The 21083-nt window shown below is 46.8% G+C and overlaps 1 protein-coding gene across 2 annotated transcripts in view; it reads right to left on the reverse strand.

The window, feature by feature from the left end:
- Scn11a (sodium voltage-gated channel alpha subunit 11) overlaps positions 1-21083 on the reverse strand; it is a 66883-nt gene that overhangs the window by 20025 nt on the left and 25775 nt on the right. For both annotated transcript variants that reach the window (XM_021173442.1, XM_021173441.1), the window contains exons 12-19: positions 19880-20118; positions 18267-18443; positions 15783-16136; positions 9580-9981; positions 7768-7881; positions 6640-6757; positions 4724-4878; positions 251-424 (exon numbers count right to left, since the gene is read on the reverse strand). In XM_021173442.1, the coding sequence (XP_021029101.1) occupies positions 251-424; positions 4724-4878; positions 6640-6757; positions 7768-7881; positions 9580-9981; positions 15783-16136; positions 18267-18443; positions 19880-20118 (1733 nt within the window). The remainder of the gene's footprint in view (positions 1-250; positions 425-4723; positions 4879-6639; positions 6758-7767; positions 7882-9579; positions 9982-15782; positions 16137-18266; positions 18444-19879; positions 20119-21083) is intronic.

Below are 21083 nucleotides of genomic sequence, written 5' to 3' on the forward strand. Positions count from 1 at the left end.
TCAGAGAGAGAGGCGGAGGAGGCTGTCATGGAGATGCTTGGTCAGTGTGTTTACAAAAGGCAAGTATGAGAGGCAGGGCCCACGGGGGCTGGAGCACAACAGTGGACAGATGACAGCCATCAGTAAGCACTGTAATGGTGCTCAGGATATTGAGAGTCACCCATATGAGCACAGGCAGGGCAGCCCCTGTGCAGTTCCCCACTCTGATCCCTGCCCCAACCGGAATAGGGCACAGAGACAGTAAACTTACCACCACAATGAGGAAATCGAGCCAGCACCAGGCGCTGGTGAAATACTTCCGGAATCCAAAGGCCACCCACTTCAGAATCATTTCCAGGAGAAAAATAAATGTGAAAATATTATCGGTACACTTCAGTAATTTCTCAACTTGGGGCCGGCTGGAAAGATGGACATCTTCGAATATCTGAAAGAACAGAGCATAACTGTTGGCCAGGCTGAATGTTTGCAGAGCTTGGTTTAGAATTTTTCATATTTTCTATGGATAAGAACTAGTGGGTGTCTTGATGACAAGGTCTTGCTATAAACAGAATAAGGCAGATCTTTTCCAATAAAATGATTGCTTGTTGAATGATATGGAAAATTCCATGTCCATATTTCTGTTACCCTGGTGATCTTGGGGTCTCTCCTCACTGGCCCTCAATGATGGCTGATGTGGTCAAGTTAGCAGATCTGGAATTACCAAGGTGACACCCTTCTGGGCGTGTTTGTGACAGACTGTATTTGAGTAACTGAGGTGGGAGCAAAAACCCTCACTATCAGTGCTTCTACCCCATGGGCTCTGAGTTTGAACTAAATAAAGAAGAGAAATGAAATTTAAGGCCACATAGTCTGTCGTCGTCATCGTCCTCCTCCTCCTCCCCTCCTCCTCCTCCTCCTCCTCCTCCTCCTCCTTCTTCTTCTCTTTCTCTCTCTCTCTCTCTCTCTCTCCTTCATGACTGTGCATGCAGTGTGACCCCGAATCTTAATTATCAACACAGTCTTGACGTTAACTGTAATTGACACAGCCTTGAACCACCTGGGAAGAGAACTCATGACGGACTGTACAGAGCAGGTTGGCCTGTGGAGATGTCTGTAAGGAATAGTCTTGATGACAATCATTAGTGTAGGGAGAGCCAGCCCACTGTGGGTGGCACCATTCCCTAGGCAGGGAAGGCATCAAGGATTGTATGTGCAGAATGGGCGCCAAGTAAGTATGGATGTGCTCATTTCTCCCTGCTCTTTACTGAGTACGTAGCCTGTTAGGTCTGTGGCCTGTGGGCCTACTGTCTGTGGCCTGTGGACCTACTAGCTGCTTCAAGTTAGGAGCTGAATAAATCCTTTTTCTTGAAAGTTGCTGCATTTTTATTGTAGCAACAGAAACAAAATTAAAACATGCCCTTAAGTTGCCTCTTTTGAGTGTTTTCCACATCAGTGAGAAAAGCAACTGGTATGTCCCTTGATATAAGATCATCTTCCTACACGCGAGACCACCAAGTCATTGTCTGGGCTTCCTAATCCTTTCAATTCTCACCAAATGTATCTTTCCAGTTTTCCCAGAAATACTCATGGCCTAGACTTCCACTTTAACCCTCCAGGTCACCTCAACAACTGTACTCAGTGCCTTCTCCTTGCTTCCCAAATTCTATACTTGGCAAGCCCATCATCTCCCATGACAAACACCCTTGCCCATTCACCACTCACACATACACAAACGCACATACCACATATAAGCCATACCATACACATACACACAGACCACATATACACAAACACATGCATACACACAAATGCACACATCACACATACATTTACACTATACATGCACACACACACACCACTCACATACCACACCACCCACACACATATACACATAAACACATTTACATACCACATGCAAGCCATACCACATACATACACACCATTCACACATACATGCACACGCATGCCACATATACACACCACACACATACACAAACACATAAAGCACACATACACTTACACTATACATGCACACACACACACTACAGATAATATCATTTTATAACTGTGTTGTGACACACTGAAATTGAGAAGCTCTGAACCAAAGCTCTTAGTACAAATTTCTTTGACTGTCAAATATCCATTAAGGGTGGTTATGGAAATGAGACGTGATGCCGACCCTTTTCTATGCTACATCCAAACATTTCCCTCGCCTGCTCTGTGTGTGTGTGTGTGTGTGTGTGTGTGTGTGTGTGTGTGTGCCTGTGATTCTGAAAGACCTGTAGAGTTAGGGTATGATCTATCATTTCAGCCTTCATAAAGTAAGAATGGAAGAAATGACAGTGAGAAAGGGGCTTGTAAGTAACCCTGCTCAAGACACTTAAGGGGACACTGAAGGTGGGCGGAAAACCAGTCCCATTTTAGGGCCAAAGTAGGGCCACATCCTTCAGAAGAATCCAACCAACCCACTTCCACCTACCACAGTGAGTTTTGACTAGAAAAAGTCCTTGTGCTGTTAGATAGTGAAATATCTCCCACAGGCCCCTGTATTTGGTTCCCAGCTGCTCTGGCTGGTTCGGGGAGTGGTCGTTCTGGAAACTTTGGGAGGTTGGGTGAACTTGAAGAAGTATAACTCTGTAACCCCGAGCTTACGAGTTTACAGCCCCGCCCCACTTCCTCTGAGCACTCTTTTCTGATTTCTGATCCCTGGCATTGTGAGCAGCAGCCTCAGGTTCCCGCTGCGTGGCAGAGAGCCGTTCCTCACGAAGTTTGGCTGCACCTTGAACTATGAGCTAAGATACACCTTCCCGAGTCACTCACGCCGTGGTTTTGGTCAAAAACAGGGTCAAGAGTCACAGGCACATCTCTGTGTCGTCTCTCTCCTCTTGGCTCCTACTCAGCCTTGTGAACTTGGAGGAGCTGACATTCTGCGGCAAAGTGTCCTGTTCCTACAAGGCTGGGCTGAGCTCTGAATCCTGCTTATTACCCTTTAGCCCCTCCTGCTCTGAGCCCATCGCTTACAACCGTGGTTTATAAATAATCGCTGCACCCGTCTTCCCATCTGGACTCCACGCTTCTGGAGGTCAGAGACGTGCTCATCTGCATTGCCTGTCTGTAGCAGACAGGTAAATCTGGATAGCATCACGGGCTCACTTTCTCTCTTGAAAGCTTAGCCACAGGCTAGCTAAGCAGGTCAGAGATACAACTGGGTTGCAAAGGCCCCCATGTCATGCCAGGGCCAAATTTTAATAAGCGGCGGCTCTTGTCGCTGCCATGCAATTGTCCAGACCCAACCTTCTCAGCGTCTAACAGCCACACATCCCCTTGGGAACGTATTAGTTGTCCAGTGGTTTGGAGAGGGCTCAAGACTCGGCTTTTTGAACAAGCTTTCCAGTGGTGTTGATGGTGTTGGACCTTAGCCTGTAGGCAATGGTGATGGGTTGGATTTTTCTTATTCTCTTCTCTATCATGTACAGTGAGATGGGTCAATCTTTCTCCTGGTGTTCTCTACATGGCATGTTCTGTCCTGCTCTCCCCAGCCTATACCTGTCTCTCAGAGTGGGAGAGAGAAGTCTACCTGCTGCTGGTAGGTCTCTCTGCTTGTGTCTTCTTTCCCTGACACCACCTATCTGTCTGTGGCCTTCTGACAGCCTTCCTGCTGCTTGGCACCATTTAAAAAAGTAAAATAAATGCAACCGTGGTGCTCATGACACACAAGCAGGGAGAAGCCATTGCCAAAGACTTACAACCCAAGTCCTTCAGGGGAGTTCCCGGGATGGTTCTAGAGAAACCTGCATTTTTGTGTGGGGGAACAATTTTTTGTGTTGTGTGTAAGGCCTTGTGATTTATGCCAGTCCCTGGGGAGCATACGCCTGTCCTCCTGTTCTTTCTCTTAGAGGTCACGTAGGTATAAAGCATTAGACGGAAGGCAAGGGACTTAAGAACAAGGCACGTCAGTGGCATCTCCGTTTGCTACAAACTAATTTCGAAATGATCTGTCACTCCAGATCAAGAAAGGTTCTGTTTACATAGCTGACTTATAGCACAAGTTTAGTTTCATGTTTGAGCCTCGAGGAAAGGCACACAGAGAAGGAGAGGGAGACAGGAAACTGAGGAGAGGGAGGTAAGGAAAGGGGCTGCCAGATATAAGTGACATGGGAAGCTGGAGAGAGAACAGCATGACTGGCAGGAGTGAGGAGGGAACAGAAAGGCACCGGAGAGCCTGACTCAGACTTACGTGTCTGCCTCAGAATTTACACGGCACCTTAACCAGGAAGAATCACAGATAGGACACAGTGTCTCCATGTCCCTTAAGGGGCCACAAGTGATGGGAAATGTCAGAACCACTGGTTTTATCCAGATCTGTTCCCAGTAGCCCATCCTGTAACATCTTAGAAAGCAACACTATAATCTTCAGGGAAAGTGAGGGGAGGAACCATCTGAAGGAGGAAGTACGTGGACGTGGATGAAGCGGAGGTATCTAGGAATCCTCCAGAAACACGGATCAAGTGGGCAAGCCAAGTTCAAGGGCTAGACATTAGAAAGTACTTTCAAGAACTGGTCTGAGGTAGCCCCTTGACCAGGAAAGCATCTTCAGGCTGGGAACCTCCGTCTAGACATTGTGTGAAACCCTGCTCAGCGAGGCACCAGCAGTGAACACCCTCCCTTTGCTGCCCTTTCCCACAGCCACCCCACGAGGCAGTGTCCCCAGCTGCCCAGTCTCCTCTCCAAGAGCATCCTTTACCAGTGCTCCGCTGCTCAGCAGGATGACAAAGATTATGAAGCTCTCAAACCAGCTATGCTTCACGATTTGGTAGCAGGTTTTCCGAAGATTCCACCACAGGACCCAGAGGGACTTTCTTTTGATTGTTTTGCAGCATAGGAAGATACAACTGAGGCCTGAAAGGAAACATTTGTAGCATTAGTTTCAGGCGCGGATTGCCTTTAGCCACCTCGCTTCTCACTCCTCTTCATGTCCCTTGCCTTGTAAACTGCAGCATCCCCACCCCCACCCCACCCCGTCAGAAATGGGGGTGGGGCTCTCAGCTCTGCTAGCCAAAAGGAAGAGGTGAAGCCACAAAGTATCATCTCTAAGCCTTGTCTGGTTCCACTTGCCCTGCACCATCTCTCTAAAGGCAATATCCTCAGGTTAGCCCACTGGTTTTCATTGAAGGGTGAGTCACAGGCAGCAGAGCCAACTTGCTCAGTTGAGCTTAAGCTAAATCTGCTGACCCCTCATTGATACCATTTGCAGGAACAAAGCCATCTATCTGCAGCAAAGACGCCTAGCCGGGTCAACTCCTGTGTGTGTGTGGGGGGGGGGGGCTGCTTATCATTGCATGCCGTCGATGATTTGTAGTTATTAACTGTGCCAATTATAATTGTGGGGTGGGGAGGTATGTAACATACAAGAAGTGTCCATGGGGTTTCAAGAAATGAGGTGAGGGCTTCCAAGGTTTTGTGGACTCAAGCCACACATGGGAGAACTTGATCAAATAGCCTTTGCCCTCAACATGCATGTCTTTACCACAGAGCACAGGGTCCTTCATATCTCATTCCCTTCCTCCCTTCCTTCTTCCTCTGTTCTGATACTAGATGTCCTAAGGACGCTACACAGTGGCTGACACATTGGCCCTGCAAGTTCTCTGTGACAGGATTTTCCATGTCCAATCACTAAAATATTAGGGCAGCAGGAGGCCTGTGATTGGACAGGGAAAAGGGAGGCAGAGCTAAGAGTGGCAGAGACAGACTTTAGTCTCAGGGGAAGGAAGGAGGTCAAGATGGAGGCAGATGTGAACCAGCATGGCTTTAACCAGTCACGGGTAGTTCTGATATCATAAGGTTAGAAAATTTGGGATAAGAGTTTATCATTATCAATTGGTTCTAAAATTATTATATTGGCATCTTGTAAATTAAGAATTTATTATTACATAAATCTGATTGGTTAATTATAAGATTCAAGAGTTTTGTTTTGGGCTGGAGAGATGGCTCAGTGGTTAAGAGCACTGGCTCCTCTTCCAGAGGTCCTGAGTTCAATTTCCAGCAACCACATGGTGGCTCACAACCATCTGTAATGGGATCTGACACCCTCTTCTGGTGTGTCTGAAGACAGCTATGGTGTACTCCTATAAATAAATAAATAAATAAATAAATAAATAAATAAATAAATCTTTAAAAAATAATAATAAAGTTATTTTTAAAATAGAGTTTTGTTTCTATCGGGTTGTAGCAGCTGACCGCAGTGTGGATGGTCATTGCTTGGGGCTGGCGTGGTAGAGAAGGGAACTCAAGAGCTCTGGCCCCTCCAGAGAGTTGGCGGGCAGAGAGAGTAGCCCTGCCCCACCAGAGAGAGCACCGAATTGAGATCACCTGGCTGGAGCCATGTGGTCTGCCAGTTGTCAGCGGTAATGCAGGAAGCCTGTGGATCCATTTTTTAATATTTCCCACAACAGTTCTCCAGAAGAGCTTTTTGGATCCTCACTCTGTTTATTGGGCTGTGTGGATGGATCATACCTAAACCAAGAGTTTCTTGAAATCCCCTCTACTAGAATCTAATTATCTAATGATAGTAGTGATAGAAAGGAGGCAGCCACCCAAACCACAGAGCTGCGGAGAATGCAGACCCCATCCAAAGGCTATGTGCAAACTATGACCACTTACCCTTGGGAAAGCATCGATCTGGTTGCTTCTGGGGGGAAACTGTTTTCTGTAAATTTCTAAAGATATCATTCAGGTCTATTGTGCTGCATTCTGAGAGCATGCTTGCTGCATCAGACTTCTGCATGTGAGAAGAGAGGGAGGAGACAGTCAGTTGCCAAAATGGCCAAGCCAACCAGGCAGAGGCTTCGGGATGTAAGGATGTTAGTACACACCACTCCTGTGGGGACTTCTTGTTAAGTTCTCTGCCAACATTGCTGCAGGGGAGAATTATCTCATTTCCGGGCTAAGGAGCACATGTGTGCACATTAGCTCAGCCCTTCCCTCCAACAAATCATACCCTAATAGGCTGCCAATTAGAGCGGTAGGTTATAAGAAAACTACTCTACCGAGACTAATTTTCAGCTGTCCCAACTCATAGAATAATAGGTTAGGCCAGTGGCTCTGGTTGACTTAATCCTGTAGGAGACATTTCAGCAATGCCTAGAGACATATTTTTTAAAAATAAATAAATAAAACTCATGTGTGTGTGTGTGTGTGTGTGTGTGTGTGTGTGTGTGTGTGTGTGTTTTCAGGCCAGAGCACATTCTTAGGTGTTATTCCTCAGGATCTGGACATCATGGCTTTTTTGAGACAAGAGTCTCTCATTGGCCTGGAGATCACCAAGTGGCTAGTCTGACTGACTAGTGAGCCCCAGGTCTCTTCCTACTTCTGCCTCTCCGATGCTGGGGCTACAGGCATCCACAACCATGCCTGGCTTTTTCCTGTGGTCTCGGGAGATCAAGCTTCGGGCCTTATACTCGCTGCCAGCAATCTACCAAGTGGTCCATCTCCCCAGAACTGGGGACATTTTTAATTATCACAGCTAGTGGAATACTCCTGATATCTAGTGGAGGCCGAGGATTACAGGTACGCATCCTAAAATTCACAGGAAAGCTCACCACAGTAGGCCATTCTCTTGCCCCGGATGTTCATGTAGCAAAACTGAGAGGCACTGATTCACACACTTGTTTAAGAATCTACCCTGGCAATCATTTCTCCGTTCATTCTGCTGTTGCTCCACCGTCCTATTCTGGAGACTCTGTGTGGAGGAGTCACATGCTCCTCCCAACCATACCCTGGGCCCATTACCTTTCGAGCACTCTGTATGGTAAAATTCGGATCTTCTTCGGAAAACACTTCCATTTCAACCCCGTGGTCATCTGGGCTGGGGAGCTGCTTGGTCTTCACAGGGAGGTCACAGGCCTGACACACAGAAGCCCAGAGTGACGTTAACATTGCTCTGGACAGATCACTTGGCATGAATTCTGTCCCTGAAAAGCCCAATGTGGAAATATACTGGGAAAAATACTGGATAGAACAGGAACAGGAATGCATTGTCAAGTTCCTTAATCGCAACAGTATGGTTCCGGTGTAAGACTCAGCCTATCCAATTAACTCAAAGTGTGTGTGTGTGTGTGTGTGTGTGTGTGTGTGTGTGTTTGCATGGAGAGATCTAAGGTCTAAGGTCTTTCTGAATTATTTTACCACCATACTTTTGAGACAGAGTCTCTCACTGAATTCAGAACTCACCAATTGTGTAGACTGGCTGGGCAGTAAGTGGCAGGGATTCCTGTCCCCATCTTCCCAATGATTTCAAACTACAGGCACTTAGCAGCATGTTGTTTTGTTTTAACATATGTGCTGGGGATCCAAATTGAGCCACAATATGGAAATTTAAAATATTTTAAAATGCGTCCATTCAACTCAACAGCTAACTAATAAATCACTTAATAAACAACACTGGTACGTGTTGCCACAACTTAGTTAAAAAGTAAAATTTGCAATTACATGAATAGACAGAGAGTAAGAAAGATGAAAAGTAATTTTTATCCTTTGAATACAGAGGGTTTCTTAGCAACGTAGCATGATGTCACCTTGGCAAAATCTAGCATCACCTGGGATATGGGCCCTTGGCATGCCTCTGGGAGATTATCTGGGACTGTTAATGCAGATGGGAAGATGACCCACTGTGGGCGCCACCATCCCCTAGTTGGGATCCTGGACTGTGTGAGCAGGGGAAGGGAGCTGAGCAGCAGCGTGCATCACTCTCTGCCTCCTGACTGTGGATGTGATGTGAGCGGCTGCTTCAAGCTCCTTCTGCTTCCTCTGTGCCACCATGGTGATGCTGTGAGCTGAGACAAACCCCCTCCTTTAGTTGCTTTTGTCTGAGCATTGCATTACAGCAACAGAACAGGAAGCTAAAACACACGGGAAGTGAAAAGCTGGGGCAGTTTATGTATGCTTGGCCCAGGGAGTGGCACTATTAGGAGGTGTGGCCTTGTTAGAGTAGGTGTATCACTATGGGTGTGGGCTTTAAGACCCTCACCCTAGCTGCTTGGAAGTCAGTATTCTGCTAGCAGCCTCCGGATGAAGATGCAGAACTCTCAGCTCTTCCTGCACCATGCCTGCCTGGATGCTGTCATGTTCAAGCCTTGATGATAATGGACTGAACCTCTGAACCTGTCAGCCAGCCCCAATTAAATGCTGTCCTTAGAAGAGTTGCCTTGGTCATGGTGCCTGCTCACAGCAGGAAAACCCCAACTAAGACAGAAGCATAAAGGAAAGGAAGAGCAGCACGTCTTAAAGACAGAAGGTTTGTTGTGATCTGCAAGGACATCTAAACACAGCGTGTGGTGGCTGATCCTGGGTATCAACCTGGCAATATCAGAACCAGCGATAGGCTGAACTGCGGTTACTCCGAGGGGGCTTTTCTGACACCTCCCATCATGCTGCAAACACAGCACTCATTAACTCTCCTAGGATTGGCCTCATGTGTCCAAGAACATGTACGTTTTATAAATGCATATCCCTGAGCAACACATAGGACACAACGGGTGCCAAGTGCCCCGTGGCGACTGTACATTCCAACCGCATCTCGTGTGACGTGCGGACCTTCCATACCTGAGCTTCCTCACTAGGTTGTGAGGAAGGTGAGGCGTCACATTCACCACAGCATTCCATATCGTCCTCTTCTTTTGCCAGTGGGGCCAGTGGAGCCCCCGCCTGCCCGGTGTACAGAGTCATTTCTGAATCATACTCCTTCCAGGACCTTGCATCCAGGGTGGCTGTGTCTCTACTCTCACCAGCAAAGCTTTCTGTTGCCTCATTTGGCTTTGGCGAGTTTTGCCTCCTGCATCTCTTGCAACAGAAATTCTGAAGAGCGTGCGCCAGGAAGTAGAACGCCCGGCTGAACCGATCCAGGGCTAGCTGCACTTTGGTTTTCCTGGTCTCTCCTTCTGGGTTCCCATCCTTTTCCTCATTGCTGAAGGAATTGAGCAGCAAGGCAATGAAGAGGTTAAGCACCTGGGGTGAGCAATAAGGGAAGCTTAGCAGAGGTAGGGGTGCTTTGAGCTCCTAGAACAACCTTCCCCTCAAAGCTCAACCTAGTCAAATGAGACTTCCTGCTCTCTCCCAACAATGCCTTCCTACACAGGAAGTGGCAAGATGGAGCCTGAGGAAAAAGGAAAGACAAGAGACACAGAACAGGCAAGGTGATGGATGCACACATAGGGAAGGGTGCATCCAGAAAGTATTATACTGAGAAAACCCAGACTTAGAAAGACGAATACCATGTGTTCTCTCTCATACCTGCTCCTACTCCTAACGCTTTTTAAACGAGTGTGTCTATGGGCATGAGTGTAGGTATCAGTCGTGAAATAGAAAGGAAACTACAAGAGAGAGAAAGCGGTGATTTTAAAAAGGGCAGAGGTAATGATAGAATACAGGTGACACAGAAGGGTCCCACTGGGCTGAGAGGGCAAGAGCTTAGGAAGACGGCTCGGCAGTTAAAGTTCATGTCCCCAGGACCCACATAAATGCCAAGTGGGCATGGAAGCCACCTGTGATTCCAGCCTCAGAGACAAAGCTAGGAAATCTCTGGAGCAAACTGGCCAGACAGACCAGCTCTGTCTGAGAACTCTGGGATTGACTGAGAGATCCTGCCTCAAAGGCCAAGACGGAAGCATGGTCTGACATCACCTCAGGGCCTCTACACATTCCCAGCACACACACCCAGGCATACGCGTGTACCTGCATATACAGGTACCTACACACATGTGAACCAGCATACACATTCAAGTGGCATACCACACACACATGGAAATAAGAAAGAACCCTCTATGTTATGTACATAAATGTCATAATTAAATTTATTATGTTTTGAATACTTATTTTTTTTTTTTTTTTGGTTTTTCGAGACAGGGTTTCTCTCTATAGCCCTGGCTGTCCTTGAACTCACTTTGTAGACCAGGCTGGCCTCAAACTCAGAAATCCACCTGCCTCTGCCTCCCGAGTGCTGGGATTAAAGGCGTGTGCCACCACGCCCAGCTACTAATTAATTTTTAATTTAGCATTAGTTTTTATTTTTTACTCCTCTGTGTGTCTGTGTCTGTGTGTATATGTCTCTGTGTCTCTGTGTGTGTCTGTGTCTGTGTGTGTCTATATGTGTATCTGTGTGTGTCCATGTCTATGTGTGTCTGTATGTGTCTATGTGTGTGTCAGTGTATATGTCAGTGTCTGTGTGTGTCTAGGTGCGTCTGGGTGTGCATGCAGTGTATACCCAGGTGCTCACTCACAGGAGGCATTAGAAGCTGGAGCTACAGGTAGGTGGCTGTGAGCCGCCCTCAGGGGGAAAGTGCTTGAGGGATGAATGGATCTCGTCATAGACCTTCAGCTTTGCCAGCAGAAGTTCTCTCTCGGGACTTTTGCTCCAGTTCCCCTCCCTTCCTGAATTTTATCTGTGTTTTCTTTTAAAATATATTTATTTATTTATTTATTTATTTAGATGTATTTATTTAATGTATGAGTACACTGTATCTGTCTTCAGACACACCAGAAGAGGGCATCAGACCCCATTACAGATTGTTGTGAGCCACCATGTGATTGCTGAGAATTGAACTCAGGACCTCTGAAAGAGCAGTCAGTGCTCTTAACCACTGAGCCATCTCTCCAGCATCCCCCACCCCTTTCCTGAATTTTAAGTGGCCTTCTCAAGGCCCACGGTTGTCAGTGGATCCTTTCTCGGGGCTCTCTTCCAACTCCCATTAGTGATGCCCTGGTTTCTGACCCTTGTGACACTTACCAGCTGTGAAGATACCATTATTAGGCACTTAGGACAAAGCGCTCTGTGTGGACAGTTACTTACATCTACCCCATGACCTCTACTTGTTCCAAGCCTAGGGTTCCTCCTATGCATCTCTCTCTCTCTCTCTCTCTCTCTCTTCGTATCTTCACTGATGTGCACCTAACTAGCCCCTCTGCTGATATCTAAGCTGCTAGCTGAAGGCAAAGGCCCAAGCTGCCTTACCCAGTAAGGAAACCCAACAATATAAGATGTCTGAGGAAGGACCAAGGGCCTGTAATAAGTGCAGACAGCTTTGTTCAAATCACTACATGATGTTTACGGCTCTAGGAATTACAGACACAAAAAGACTCAGAGCAGGTAAAGAACCACGTTTCCTCTGTGTGTGTGCGTGTGTGCGTGCGTGTGTGTGTGTGTGTGTGTGTGTGTGTGCGTGTGCGTGTGGGTATGTTACAGAAGGTACGTGTATAAACCCGAGGTCAACCTTGGGTTTCGTTCCTGTTGTTTTGATTTTTCGAGCCAATGTCTCCCCCTGGCCTGGAGGTCACAGAGGCTAACTGCATGCCTCCAGACTACCCTGCCCTTGCATGCCCCCCACACTGTCACAGAAGTGGCAGCCCCCATGAGAGGCTTTTTGTTTCCTTTCATTCTGGGGTGGGATTTAGGTCCTCCTGTTTATATATCAAGCACTTTCCCATGTGAGCTCTTTGCCTCTTCCGTATATTTCCCCTCCCCCTTGAATATTTATTTACATTTCAAATGCTTTCCCCTTTCCAGGTCTCCCCTTCGGAAGCCCCCTAGCCTATCCTCCCTTCCCCTGATCTCCCACCCACCCACTCCCATCCTCCCGTCCTCCTGTCCTCCTGCCCTGGCATTCCCCTACACTGGGGAATAGAACACCTTAAGAACCAAGGGCCTCTCCTCCCACTAATGTCCAACAAGGCCATCCTCTGCCACATATGTAGACGGAGCCATGTGTACTCTTTGGTTGGTGGTTCAGTCCCCAGAAGCTCCTGGTCTGGCCTGTTGACAATGTTGCTCCTTCCTTGGGGCTGCCAACCACCTCAGTTCCTTCAGTCCCTTCTCTAACTCCTCCATCGGGGACTCCTGAGCTCAGTCTAATGGTTGGCTGCGAGCATCTGCTCTGTATTTGTCAGGCTCTGGCAGAGTCTCTCAGGAGACAGCCATATCAAGCTCCCATCAGCAAGCACTTCCCGGCACTGAAGCGTCCACACTTTGGTCTTCCTCCTCCTTCTTAGGCTTCATATGGTCTGTGAATTGAATCTTGGGTATTCTGAACTTTTAGACTATTATCCACTTAACCATGAGTACATACCATGTTTGTTCCTTTGTGACTGAGTCACCTCACTCAGGATGATATTATCAAGTTCCATCCATTTGCCTGCGAATTTCATGTAGTCGTTGTTTTTAATAGCTGAGTAGTATTCCATTATGTAAATGTACCACATTTTCTGTATCCATTCCTCTGTTGAGGGGCATCTGGGTTCTTTCCAGCTTCTGGCTATTATAAATAAGGCTGCTGTGAACATAGTGGAGCATGTGTCCTTATTACAAGTTGGAACATCTTCTGGGGTATAGCTGGGTCCTCAGGTAGTACTATGTCCAGTTTTCTGAGGAACCACCAGGCTGATTTCCAGAGTGGTTGTACCAGCTTGTAATCCCACCAGCAATGGAGGAGTGTTCCTCTTTCTCCACATCTTTGCCAGCATTTGCTGTCACCTGAGTTTTTTTCATCTTAGCCATTCTGACTGGTGTGAGGTGGAATTTCATTGTGGTTTTGATTTGCATTTCCCTGATGACTAAGGATGTTGAACATTTCTTTAGGTGTCTCTCAGCCCTTCAAGTTTGCTCAGTTGAGAATTCTCTGTTTAGCTCTGTTCTCCATTTTTAATAGGGTCATTTGATTCTCTTGAGTCTAACTTCTTAAGTTCTTTGTATATATTGGATATTAGTCCCCTATTGGATGTAGGATTGATTGGTAAAGATCTTTTCCAAATCTGTTGGTTGCCGTTTTGTCTTATTGGCGGTGCTCTTTGCCTTACAGAAGCTTTGCAATTTTATGAGGTCCCATTTGTCTATTGTTGATCTTAGAGCATAAGCCATTGGTGTCTGTACAGGAATTTTTTCCCCTGTGCTCAAGGATTTTCCTCACTTTCTCTTCTATTAGACTCAGTGTATCTGGTTTTATGTGGAGGTCCTTGATCCACTTGGACTTAAGCTTTGTTCAGGGAGATAAGAATGGATTGATTTGCATTCTTCTACATGCTGACCACCAGTTGAACCAGCACCATTTGTTGAAAAGGCTATCTTTTTTTCCACTGGATGGTTTTAGCTTCTTTGTCAAAGATCAAGTGATCGTAGGTGTGTGGATTCATTTCTGGGTCTTCAATTCTATCCCATTGATCTACCTGTCTGTTACTGTACCAGTACCATGCAGGTTTTTAATCACTATTGCTCTGTAGTACAGCTTGACATCAGGGATGGTGATTCCCCAAGAAGTTCTTTTATTGTTGAGAATAGTTTTCGCTATCATGGGTTTTTTGTTATTCCAAATGAGTTTGAGACTTGCTGTTTCTAACTCTATGAAGGATTGAGTTGGAATTTTGATGGGGGTTGCACTAAATCTGTAGATTGCTTTCAGCAAGATAGCCAGTCCATGAGCATGGGAGATCTTTCCATCTTCTGAGGTCTTCTTCGATGTCTTTCTTTGGAGACTTGAAGCTCTTGTCATACAGATCTTTCACTTGTTTGGTTAGAGTCACACCAAGATACTTTATATTATTTGTGACTATTGTGAAGGGTGTTGTTTCCCTGATTTCTTTCTCAGCCTGTTTATCCTATGAATAGAGGAAGGCCACTGACTTGTTTGTGCATATTTTTAAGAACGAAAAGTCTTCCTGTGTTCCCCAGCGGTTCTCAACCTGTGGGTCTCGACCCACACACAGGTCACATATCAGATATCCTGCATATCAGATATTTACATCACTACTCATAACAGTCGCAAATTTACAGTAGCAATGAAAGAACTTTATGGTTGGGGGTCACCACAACATGAGGAACTGTATAAAAGTGTCGCAGCATCAGGAAGGTTGAGGATGGCTGTCTTAGCCAATCACTGATCAGGAGAACATGGTTTCCTTACACCAAGCATCAGGGATGGACTGGCCAATGGGCAGAGCCAGTAAACAACACAACAACACATGTCCCGTGTGTTAAAGAGGTTTTGTCTATGCCTCCCTCAGGTCAAATTCAAAATAATATTCTTTTCGGTTCTATTTTTGTGTGTATGAGTGTTTTGCCTGCACATGTCTGTTCACAGTGTCCTTGCTTAGTGCCTGAGAACTCCAGAAGAGCGCATCAGGCTCCCTGGAACAGGAGTTGCAGACAGCTGTCAGCTTTCACGTAGGTACTAGGAATTGAATCCAGGCCCTCTGGTGGAGCAGCCAGTGTTATTAACCAATGAGCCATCTCTCCGACCCCATAAAAAGGAGAATTTTAAGATTCAATTGTCTCATACTTTGAATAACAATGCTCACTAGTGAAGTGTTGTTAAGAGACTCAGGAAAGCTCTAAATGGGACGTGCACATCATACGCTCTCTGTCTCTGTAGCTCACAAATCATTGTGAATAAAGATTTAAGACCCAGAAGCAATGGACGAAGACAACAGGGAACCAGTGCCTTCTGGATACAGCCAGGCACCTGTACACACAAACTCACAGCAGTTATGAAGGCATACACCATCCCGAGTGAGCCCCAGCTGGACCAAACTCCAACCTGGAGTGGGGAGGGGGAGAGATCCCTAAGCCAAGGAGAGATCTGTAATTTGTTAGCTGCTGTGAGAGGGTCAGTTTCCTTTAAAGGAGTTGCTCCTGGTAAATTAGCCACACTTCAGTGGAAGACCACACATCCAAGAGTATGTGAGCATCCCAAACTGGACTTGATGGGTAGGGTGGGGGATGAGTAAGATCAAAATTCGCTGAAAGAGAGACCTCAGCAACTCACCACAAGCTTCCCGATCACCATGATCAGCACGAAGACGATGATACACAGCGGGGAGCCTTCCATCTCCTGCATACATTCCCACATGTTCTCGATCCACTCCCCACAGAGGATGCGGAACACCACCAGGAAGGAATGGTAGAAATCACCCATGTGCCAGCGCCGGAGGGACTCCGGAGAGGTGGAGCAAGTCTTGTTAAACTTGGCACCAAAGAGCCGCATGCCAACCACGGAAAAGATGAAGACCACGATTGTTAGGACCACAGTCAGGTTTCCGAGCGCGCCCACGGAGTGGCCGATGATCTTAATGAGAGTGTTTAATGTGGGCCAGGATTTGGCTAACTTGAAGACCCTCAGCTGTGAAAACGGGGGAACAAACCAAAAGGAAGTGTTAAGCTCACGTTTGCATTGAGCTGGTGTAGAAGGCAAATTGCATCCCTCAACCCCAGTGCTTGGGACTTTCAAAACCTGCCACACCCACCTGCGGCATAGTCACCAGCTTCTGGTCTCAAGTACTGCTTTTTAATTTAAATCTTTTTTTTTTTTCATTTTGAAAGTTTTATGTATATTGGTCATTTGCCTGCAAGAGTAAAACATCTATCTGCGCAGTACTGGAGGAGGTCAGCAGTGGGAGTCAGGTCCCTGGTACTGAAGTTAGAGGGCAGCTGTGAACCACCATATGGGTGCTGGGAAGTGAACCTGGTCCTAACTGCTAGGCCATTACTCCAGCTCCTATTTAAATCTTTTTAAAATCATATTTATCCATTTATTTGTGGAAAGAGAGAGAGAGACACACACGGTGGTTATCCTAGTTGGCCTCAGCTGTTATTGAAGGGTTGTCCAGGTCAGATCGGACTGTGAGGGACTGTCTTGGTGGATGAGTCCCTGGTGGACAGCATCACCCCTACGCAGCTTGTGCTGTGTAAAGAGAACTGGATGAAACGGGCCTGTGAGCGAGACATACAGTGAGCCAGTAAGCAGGCTCCATCTCTCCATGGCTTCTGCTCCGATTCCTTTGGTGTGAGTGACACACACAGGGTGAGCTCCTCTCCTGACTACCCTCGGTGACGGACGACAGAAAAATAAGCCAAATCGGCCTTCTACTCATCTAGGTTACTCTGGGTCAGATTTTCGGTTTTATCACACAAGCAGAATGAGCCTGGAACCGCGGTCAAAACAAGAGGTTTGTATACAAAGCACAACCTGCGGGAGTTGGTTCTCTCCTTCCACCGTGTGGGTCCCAGGGATTAAACTGGGGTCATCAAAATTGGGAGCAAATACGCTACCCTAGCTGAGCAATCTCAGCAACCCTACATTTCTATTTTAAAATGGAAAACATCTTATTCTGGGGTTGGAAAGATGGCTCAGTAGTCATGAACACATGCTGCTCTTATAGAGAAAAGTTCTTGTAGAGATTTCCACACTGGGGGGCTGGTACCAAGGGGCTCCGATACTGACTTCTGGCTTCCCCAGGCACCTGCACACATGTGACACACAAGCACACAAAATCACATATCCAAACACGCACACATGCATGCACATACACATACAGACACACACATGTGACACACACATAAAATTTTAAAAAATATTTTTATGAAATCTACCTAAACTAGCTGGGCTCGGTGGCACACATCTGTAATCCCAGGCCTTGGGAAGAAGATTGGGAATTTGAGGCCAACCTGGGCTACCTAGGGAGGTGGATGAATACAAATTTTGTCCTGGAGTTAAGATGTGATGAATTAAGATTTGGTCCAAAATAGTTTTTGAACCTACTAAAGAATATTTTCTTTCTATTCAGGATGTTAGGTTACGCGATGAAATAAGAAAGTGGGGCCAGGGCCAGGTGTGGTGGCACACTCCTGTAACCTCAGGACTGAGAGACACAGGCAAGTAGGATCAGAGCCAGCCTGGGCTAAGTAACAAGTGCCAGGCCAGCCTGGGCTACAAAGCAAAACTCTGGATAGGAGGGGGGAAGGAGGGGAAGGGATGGGAAGGGGAGGGCAGGGAAGGGAAGGGAAGGGAACACAAGGGAGGGGAGGGGAAGGAAGAGGAAGAGGAAAGAATGAAATGGCACTCCCTGACCTGAGTTTGAGCTCCAGCAGGATCCTCAGGGTCAAAGAAAGCATCAACTCACACAAGGTGTCCTTTGACCTCCACTCATGTAACACACACACACACACACACACACACACACACACACGCACACACATGCACCCACCCACACATGTGCACATGATAAAAGTAAATTTGAAACATAAAAAGGGGCCGGGCGTGGTGGCGCACGCCTTTAATCCCAGCACTCGGGAGGCAGAGGCAGGCAGATTTCTGAGTTCGAGGTCAGCCTGGTCTACAAAGTGAGTTCCAGGACAGCCAGGGCTATACAGAGAAACCCTGTCTCGAAAAAAAAAAAGAAAGAAAGAAAGAAAGAAAGAAAGAAAGAAAGAAAGAAAGAAAGAAAGAAAGAAAGAAAAGAAAGCGCCTTACCACTCTGAGGGAAGCCAAGAAGGAGAGGTTTTTAGACAGTTTGTGGAAGAGCACGTCAGCGAGACTCACAAGGGCCACAATGCTGTCAAAGATGTTCCAGCCGTGCCGGAAGTAGTGGTAAGGGTCTAGCGCAATGATCTTGAGACACATTTCCGCTATGAAAATTCCAGTGAAAACCTGCAGTGGAACAAAGGACAAGCGGAAGCTAGCTTTGCTTTGGAGGTTCCTGCTTAAGGACAGTCTGAGGGACCCACGGTGGCTGCCATGCAGGATGCCTGAGGCCATCATCCTATGCAGAGGCCCAGGCGGCTCACTACACTCACTACCATTGCTGCAGCCACCAGGAGGCGCTAAAAGCCAGGTCGGCTGACTGTTGGGGCAGGGGCTGTGCCCCCAAGACCCAGATCTTTCCTCCAGCTATATTTCTGTTTTAAAGTGTTTTTATTGTTGACTTCTTACGTTACCGTACACGGCAATGTGTTGGATAACATTTTGACACATGCATGCCACATACTCTTCTTGATTGTCTTCCTCCCCTCTGCCCTCTGCCCTGCTCCACTGCCCTCCCCAACTCCTCCTGATCTGTCTCACTAGCGCCCCCCTGAGAAAATACTTAAAACTGGAGCGGTTCCTTATTTTAATATTTAAAACGTATGTATTGCGTTTTCAGTTATAGAAATAGAACTGTAGAAGAAGATTGGATATTCTGGAAAGATTTTCTTTTCAATCCATTAATCCATTAGCTAATTAGAGTAAAGCATTCACTGACTAATTGTTGTTTCTGATATATGAGAGACTCAATTCCCCATGGGGGGGTGGGGGAAACGCCTCCCACGGGAACCATGAAAGAGAGTGAGCAATCGTTCAAAGTTTGGCTTCCTCCTTATCTTAGGTTTCCCAGTTTAACAGAGATGCACTCAGTTTCATAAGAACCAGTGACATCCGAGTCCACCCATCCTCACTGTCTTTCGGGAACACCCATTCACATCTTCCAGGCCTGGCTCATCTTTCCTGAGAATTTATCTATGTACCAAATCTACATTATTTTATGATACTCAGTGTTCCCAGCATGAAGGGCCATGGAGGTCATTACCCTGGGTCTCTGGAGACAGCTTTTTCTTAAAGGGATGGATGTTGTGAGGCAGGGTCTCGCGTAGTCGAGGCTAGCACTGAACTTGCTCTGTGGCTGAGGATAACTTTGAACTTCTGATCCTCCTGCCTCTACCTGCTAAGTGCTGGGGTCACACACATGCACCACCGCGCGCGATTTATGTGGTGGTGCTGTGGACTGAACCTGAGGCTCCCTGCATGCTACCAACTGAGCTACACCGCAGCTCCTGTTTAGCATCTTCTCAGTCTTCTCTAATATCCAGAACGCTACCTTTGGGATTTTCTACTATTGCGTCTCTGACATGGATGGCTACCGAGACCCTTAGAAGGCCCATGGGAAACCATAGATGTGACCTGCGCAGAATTCAGACCCAAACTCATCTTTTGCCTGTATTCCGTTTAAGGAAACCAAGGTTTCAGTTTGGGTTAGGTGACCGAAAACGCTTGCACTTCAACAGTTAGGTCTGGAAATTCTTTTATGCTTTACAAGAGCCCAAGGTTACCCAGTTTCCGATTTTCAGTATGTCTTTTAAGGAGTTGTCCATGTTGTGGTGTTCCATGGCCAAGAAGACAGTGTTGATGATGATGCAGATGGTGATGGCCAGCTCAGTGAAGGGGTCTGTCATGATAGTCTGCAGGACCTTCTTTATGCACAGCCACCGAGGACTACATTCCCACACCAGGTACTTGGATGCCAAGTTTTTCCCACACGGGAAACAAGGCTCCTGGGATTTTTCTTGTTCTGAAAGAGAATGGAAGAATGATCAGGTGTTTGCTCTGAACCAGCCTGGCTGCTCTCTGCCTATGTGCTTAACCTCTTCCTTCCTCCCCAGGGTTTTGTTTGTTTGTTTGTTTGTTTGTTTGTTTGTTTTGTGTGTGTGATACATGGATGATCGAGCAGGGCACTGACTTGAATAGCCGGGAAGTTTTTCCTGCCAAGCACACTGCAGAGGAAATGACCTCTGCGTGTAGCTAGCATGTGGCAAAGTCAAGTATATCAGATGGGGATCCAGAGGCCAACACTGATTGGCTCTGAACCCATGAGAGACACAGAGGTAAGCATAAGAGATGGGGGTAAGCTCTGCTTTCTAAGAGAGCCCGTGGTGGTGGCTGTAACCATGGCCAATGGATCCCAGGGCTTGGGAGAAGAAGAGGTCAGGTACAGGCAGGGACAGCTGAAGGTACTGTGAGGGTTAATGTCAATTGTCAATTTGGCAGGATCTAAAAATACCAGGGGACAAAAGAGAACAAATGTCTGGGCATGTCTGCGAGGGAATTCCTAGATTACTGGGGGTGGGAAGACCCACTCTAAATATAGAAGGCACCATTTCTCAGGCTGGAGTCTTGAATTGAATGAAGAAAAGTGGGAACACAATCAATTCATATTCTCTCTCTCTCTCTCTCTCTCTCTCTCTCTCTCTCTCTCTCTCTCTCTCTCTCCTTCTTGACTGTAGTCACAGTGTGACCAGCTGCCTCTCATCCCTGCTTCCATGCCCTCCCCATCATGATGACGTATACCCTCAAATTGTGAGTCCAGATAAACCCTTCCCCCTTTCTTCCTTCAGTTGCTCCTGTCAAGTTATTTTGTCACCAGGTGTTCTGTCAGTTACTTGAGCTCACACCCTTGGGTGCCTGTACCCCTGATTTGCTAGGTACCATTTCAGACACTCCTGCAGGCCAAGAGAGGCCATGTAATAATTCAAATGT

This window comes from Mus caroli, chromosome 9 (genome assembly GCF_900094665.2).
Source record: "Mus caroli chromosome 9, CAROLI_EIJ_v1.1, whole genome shotgun sequence".
NCBI classification, from domain to species: domain Eukaryota; kingdom Metazoa; phylum Chordata; class Mammalia; order Rodentia; family Muridae; genus Mus; species Mus caroli.